Source organism: Polyodon spathula, chromosome 21 (genome assembly GCF_017654505.1).
Source record: "Polyodon spathula isolate WHYD16114869_AA chromosome 21, ASM1765450v1, whole genome shotgun sequence".
NCBI lineage: Eukaryota > Metazoa > Chordata > Actinopteri > Acipenseriformes > Polyodontidae > Polyodon > Polyodon spathula.
Window position 1 is genome coordinate 30,279,709 of NC_054554.1, and position 5,943 is coordinate 30,285,651.

General features: G+C 46.7%; 1 protein-coding gene across 2 annotated transcripts; it reads left to right on the top strand.

The window, feature by feature from the left end:
* Positions 1–621: 621 nt before the first annotated feature.
* On the top strand, positions 622–5,699 carry LOC121296117. Of its 2 annotated transcripts, XM_041221336.1 has the most exons (4): positions 622–2,075; positions 3,284–3,548; positions 3,657–3,868; positions 5,013–5,699. In XM_041221336.1, the coding sequence occupies exons 1-4, from the start codon at positions 2,060–2,062 to the stop codon at positions 5,339–5,341; spliced, it is 822 nt and encodes a 273-aa protein (XP_041077270.1). In that variant the 5' UTR covers positions 622–2,059; the 3' UTR covers positions 5,342–5,699. The 2 variants fall into 2 exon arrangements, with proteins under 2 accessions (XP_041077270.1, XP_041077269.1); XM_041221335.1 differs by lacking the exon at positions 622–2,075 and having other exon boundaries at positions 2,085–3,548.
* The last annotated feature ends 244 nt before the right edge of the window (positions 5,700–5,943 follow it).

Here is a 5,943-nt window from a genome sequence, read left to right on the forward strand (position 1 = left end):
TGTATTAGTGTCTCAGGAGGGCTGGGATGATGTGATTCCCGAAGGAGAGAAACAGAGAGGGAGACATTCAGCAGTAATGTGACAAACACAGAGAGACATGCTACAAAAAAACAAAACAAAACTGAGCTAAAACAAAAACAGCAAGAATTATTATTAACTCGCTACATGTATAGGAACATATATTGATTTCTCTCCCAATGAATAAATAATAAAATCATATTATTAATTAATCATTAATAGTTTGTTCACAAGAGGTTAAAATTTCCTTTTTCTTTTTTTTTTATAAAAAAAAAAAAGTTTGCCTGTTTCCAGATGTGTGGACGGATTTCCAGACCTGCCATATTTGTCTGTTGGTTTGAATACAAGAGGATTTTGATTAGGATCTTTGATTATCCAGAAACTAATTAATAATCCTAAAAAGAAATAGTTTTAGGATTCTTTGATGTCTCCTACCAAGAATAATAATAATTACCAACTTTCCATAAATAATAATAATATATACCAACAATAATAATAATAATAATAATATAATAATAAGCCTAATAATAATAATAGAGGAATAATCAGCAGAATGCCCTGTAATATCTTATACCCCAACTTTCCATAAACCTACAATACCCCAGCCTCAGCAGAATGCCCTGTATCTATCTATCTTAGAGGAATACCCCAGCCTCAGCAGAATGCCCTGTATCTATCTATCTTAGAGGAATACCCCAGCCTCAGCAGAATGCCCTGTATCTATCTATCTTAGAGGAATACCCCAGCCTCAGCAGAATGCCCTGTATCTGTCTATCTTAGAGGAATACCCCAGCCTCAGCAGAATGCCCTGTACTATCTATCTTAGAGGAATACCCCAGCCTCAGCAGAATGCCCTGTATCTGTCTATCTTAGAGGAATACCCCAGCCTCAGCAGAATGCCCTGTATCTATCTATCTTAGAGGAATACCCCAGCCTCAGCAGAATGCCCTGTACTATCTATCTTAGAGGAATACCCCAGCCTCAGCAGAATGCCCTGTATCTATCTATCTTAGAGGAATACCCCAGCCTCAGCAGAATGCCCTGTATCTATCTATCTTAGAGGAATACCCCAGCCTCAGCAGAATGCCCTGTATCTGTCTATCTTAGAGGAATACCCCAGCCTCAGCAGAATGCCCTGTATCTATCTATCTTAGAGGAATACCCCAGCCTCAGCAGAATGCCCTGTATCTATCTATCTTAGAGGAATACCCCAGCCTCAGCAGAATGCCCTGTATCTATCTATCTTAGAGGAATACCCCAGCCTCAGCAGAATGCCCTGTATCTGTCTATCTTAGAGGAATACCCCAGCCTCAGCAGAATGCCCTGTATCTATCTAACTTAGGCCAGCTCAGAAGAGAGAGCTCCCCACCTCCTCACAACAGGGACAAGAGTTCGAGGGAACATGAAGGAACCAGGCTTGTCTTTTGTTTTCACAGCATTACCAGTCACACTCCAGTTTGACAGGAGGGCGATGATTGAACACATCGTGGAAATGGTGACAGTCCTACACTGTCAGGGTGCAGTTCATTCCGAGACAATAGAGCACTGTAAAATGCTCTAATTATGTTTGGCTGTGGCTTCCTTTATACAAACTGACCACAGTATTTTTGAATTATTTTTTGAGGTTTCCTCACCCCATGCTTGTGCTAGGTTACTGTGGCTTGCCATGTTATTTTTAATATGATGTACCACACCTCTCTGGGCTTCACCATGCCTACCCGTGTTTCACCATGCTTTTACCATGCTTTTACTGGTACATCTTCTAAGATTGCTGTACGTTACCGCACTCCAGATTTCAAATGTGCTTCATTTTCTGATTAGAACAAAGGGTACATATTTTTTAACGGTCTCCTTCTGCCCCCGTGTGGCTGATTTGCGGAACTCCTCTATATTCTTGACTTTCCAGTTTTGCCAGATTTTCTGAGAAGTTGAGTTACACGTCACCATGGAACCTGTACTGGTGAGAAGACGTGTACTGTGACCTCAGCAGTTCCTGCGTATCAGCTGACCGTGTACAAGAAGCAAGGAACGTGTAGCTCAGATGCAAAACAACAATGGTAAGCTGTCTTTTTACACAATTAGACCTCATCCAGTACATCAATATGCAGGTTATAGTTGAATACATTATTATCTCATTTCGATTTACATTAAAAAAAAAAAAAAAAAAATTCACACCGCTGCGTTTTCAATCTGCGTAGGCCTACTCTCTATCCAAACATTTTGCAAAATAGAGGTATGCAGCTGCAAATCGCGTTTTAAACCGGACAATAATTTTAAAAAAATGAATGATAGCAAAAATACTAAACAAAAATAAATAAATAGACCTGTTCACGCTCTTCTATTCGTTCATTTTGTGGGCACCAGTTTCCTAAGAGGTATATATATTTTTATTATTATACATAACTGTTTTTTGTATCGAGCAGTTTGTTTTAGTGCTGGTGCAGACGGTTGCTACGTCACGTGTACAGCTATTCAGCAGAGAATAACAGTGCGGGAGGCATCCCACGTGTTGCATTCAAGTTTCAAATACAGGAGGGAAATGCGTGTTAATATAGTTATTTAAAATGTTAATTACGTTGTTTGAATAACACGCTAAGTAAAAAAAAAAAAAAAAATCACTAAAGTGGCCGGTCATGTTTTGTTTTCCACCAATCCTCAAAATGAACAGCTGCTTCTCAGCTGTACCTCACAGCTGTGGTGGAGAGTCCGGGCTTGTGGGGGCAGGATCGCCCTTGGCCTTTGTGGAGAAATTAGACGTTCTTCAGTGATGCTTTCTTGAGCGGCAAACACCCGCCACAGATTGTTTCAAAGTATAATAATGGTACCTGTAGTTTTGTACCTGTAGGCTTATCAAGGGCTTTTGTTTTTGTCTTTGGCGTTTTTTGTGTCAAGGTCTGTGAAGTTACTTGGAAATCCTGTGTAGCCTTTTAAAGTTTACCATGGTAGATGTGCAATTTAATATTCTTTACTATGTTTTATAGCATGTTTACCATACCTCCCTGGGCTTTACAATGGCAACCTTGCCTATGCCTTGCCATGCTTAAGTATGCTTTACTACAATTCACTATGCATGAAATACGGTGAACTTTCATAAGAGTAAAGCCATGCGTGATGTTTTACTTTTACATGTGCATCTTAATTAGGCCAGTCGTGTCCACTCCTAGCCAGGCTGAGGCCAGTGGAACTCTCTTCTCTTGTGATTGCCCTGGCTGCACTGGACCCTGGTTGTCTCAGCCCCACGGTCGTGCCCTCTCCCCTTCTGCAGGCTTCCCCCTCGCAGGCCCGTCCTCCAACCCGCGGAAGAGGCAGGTGCGTTTCTCGGCCCGCCACGACATCATGCTGCTGCGGGAGGTGATTGCTCAGAACCCCTTTTCCTCCAAGGAGCCGGGCCGCGTCTGGGCCAAGGTGGGCGAGCTGATCACCGCGGCGCTGCAGGACGAGAGCTTCGAGGTGGACGCCAGGCGGTGCCGTGAGAGAACTGCGCTGCTCCTCGACTACTACAAGAAGCTGGACTTCCCCAGCCTGCGGAGGTGAGAAGGAGCCCAGCCTGTCTCACAAACAACAGTGCGCCGCCCGCTGTCCAGATGCTAATTTACTTTCAATTTTTCAATTGAGCCTGCGCCTCTGTCTCGCGGCAGGTTCGGGACGGAGCGGCTGTACGCCCAGAAGGAGGATCTCCTTCATGAAGTGCTTGAACTGGAGGTGGAGAGGGGGCTGCTGGGCTCGGTGGAGGGAAAGTACCAGGACGAGATGCCGGCTGAGCTGAGGAAGAGAGCGCTGGAGGAGCTGGCTCACCAGGAGAGCGAGAAGCCAGAGCAGCCATTGCCGGGGCTGGGGCAGGCACACACAGGTACAGAGCAGCTCCGTACAGCACGCTGGGGCAGGCACACACAGGTACAGAGCAGCTCCGTACAGCACGCTGGGGCAGGCACACACAGGTACAGAACAGCTCCGTACAGCACGCTGGGGCAGGCACACACAGGTACAGAGCAGCTCCGTACAGCACGCTGGGGCAGGCACACACAGGTACAGAACAGCTCCGTACAGCACGCTGGGGCAGGCGCACACAGGTACAGAGCAGCTCCGTACAGCACGCTGGGGCAGGCACACACAGGTACAGAGCAGCTCCGTACAGCACGCTGGGGCAGGCACACACAGGTACAGAGCAGCTCCGTACAGCACGCTGGGGCAGGCACACACAGGTACAGAGCAGCTCCGTACAGCACGCTGGGGCAGGCGCACACAGGTACAGAACAGCTCCGTACAGCACGCTGGGGCAGGCACACACAGGTACAGAACAGCTCCGTACAGCACGCTGGGGCAGGCGCACACAGGTACAGAACAGCTCCGTACAGCACGCTGGGGCAGGCACACACAGGTACAGAGCAGCTCCGTACAGCACGCTGGGGCAGGCGCACACAGGTACAGAACAGCTCCGTACAGCACGCTGGGGCAGGCACACACAGGTACAGAGCAGTTCCGTACAGCACACTGGGGCAGGCACACACAGGTACGTACAGTGCATTGGTGTGTGTGTGTGAGTCTGTGTACGTACAGTGCATTGGTGTGTGTGCATGTCTGTGTGTGTGAGCTGGTTTCTAAGCCCTGTGTGTGTGTGTGTGTGTGTGTGTGTGTGTGTGAGAGAGAGCTGGTTTCTGAGCCCTCTGTGTGTGTGTGTGTGTGTGTGTGTGTGTGTGTGTGTGAGAGAGAGCTGGTTTCTGAGCCCTCTGTGTGTGTGTGTATGTGTATGTGTGTGTGTGTGTGTGAGAGCTGGTTCTGAGACCAAAAGACTGTGTGTGTGTGTGTGTGTGTGTGTGTGTGTGTGTGTGTGAGAGAGATGGTTTCTGAGTCCTCTGTGTGTGTGTGTGTGTGTGTGTGAGAGAGATCGACCAAATCTCTGAGAGAGCAACCTCGGTGTGTTGTGAGAGGTTTTTGTTCTTTTGTGTGTGTGTGTGTGTCTGTGTTTCTGAGCCCTCTGTGCTGTGTCTCATCAGGTCCAGTCGCCCCTGAGGTGGAGGAGCAGGAGCAGGAGCAGCTTCCCGAAATCCCAGCCCCGATGGCGAAGCGCGCTTGCCAATGCTGCTGCCAGACCTACTCGGAGATCTTGACCTTCCTGGAGAAGCGCTCCGAGGCAGAGCAGTGTCTGCGTGAGGAGGAGATGGCCCTGCGTAGGGAGGAGCTGGAGATCCAGAGGGGGAAGATCACACTGGAGCGGGAGAGGCTGGAGGCAGAGCGCAGGGAGCGGGAGAGGAGGTTCCAGCTGGAGAGTCAGGAGAGGCAGGTCATACTGGATCTGCTCAAGGACAGGGTGCTGAAGTACTGAGCGACTGGGCTACGGGAGAGACAACAATGCTTCCCATTGGAGTCCGGCTCTCCAGGCCCTCTCTGGATCCCGGAGCTTAGATCACCTTACCTTGCACCCAGACCTGAGCTGTGGCCACTAGGCTTTCTCTAATAGGGTGGGAAGTCAGAGAGGTGACTCAGTCTGTGCTGAAATGAAAATGAAATAGGTTAGTTAGCAGTTGGAAGTTAAAGCTGTTCCTCAGGGAAAGGAACAGCTGGAGAAGGAACTGAGTGGCTGATGTGCAGTAGAGGAAGCCAGATTACCAAGATTATTCTTTTGAAAAATTAACAGTGGCTTTATTTTAAGATGTAGAAGTTTAAAAACATATAAACTGGTACTCCAAAATAGATTTCTGTATGTTTAATTTAAAAAATAATTTAAAAAAATATATATATATATATATATTTTATTTTTATTTTATTTTTTTTACTTTAGCCAAACAGTAGATATACTGCATGCTGATAATCTGGCATTGCAATTTTAGTTTTTTCAATATGTTTAATACTGTAGACCACAATTGTTTAATATTGTACTTTACCACTGTATTTGAAAACAAATGTACAATGTGAAATATGGAAGTA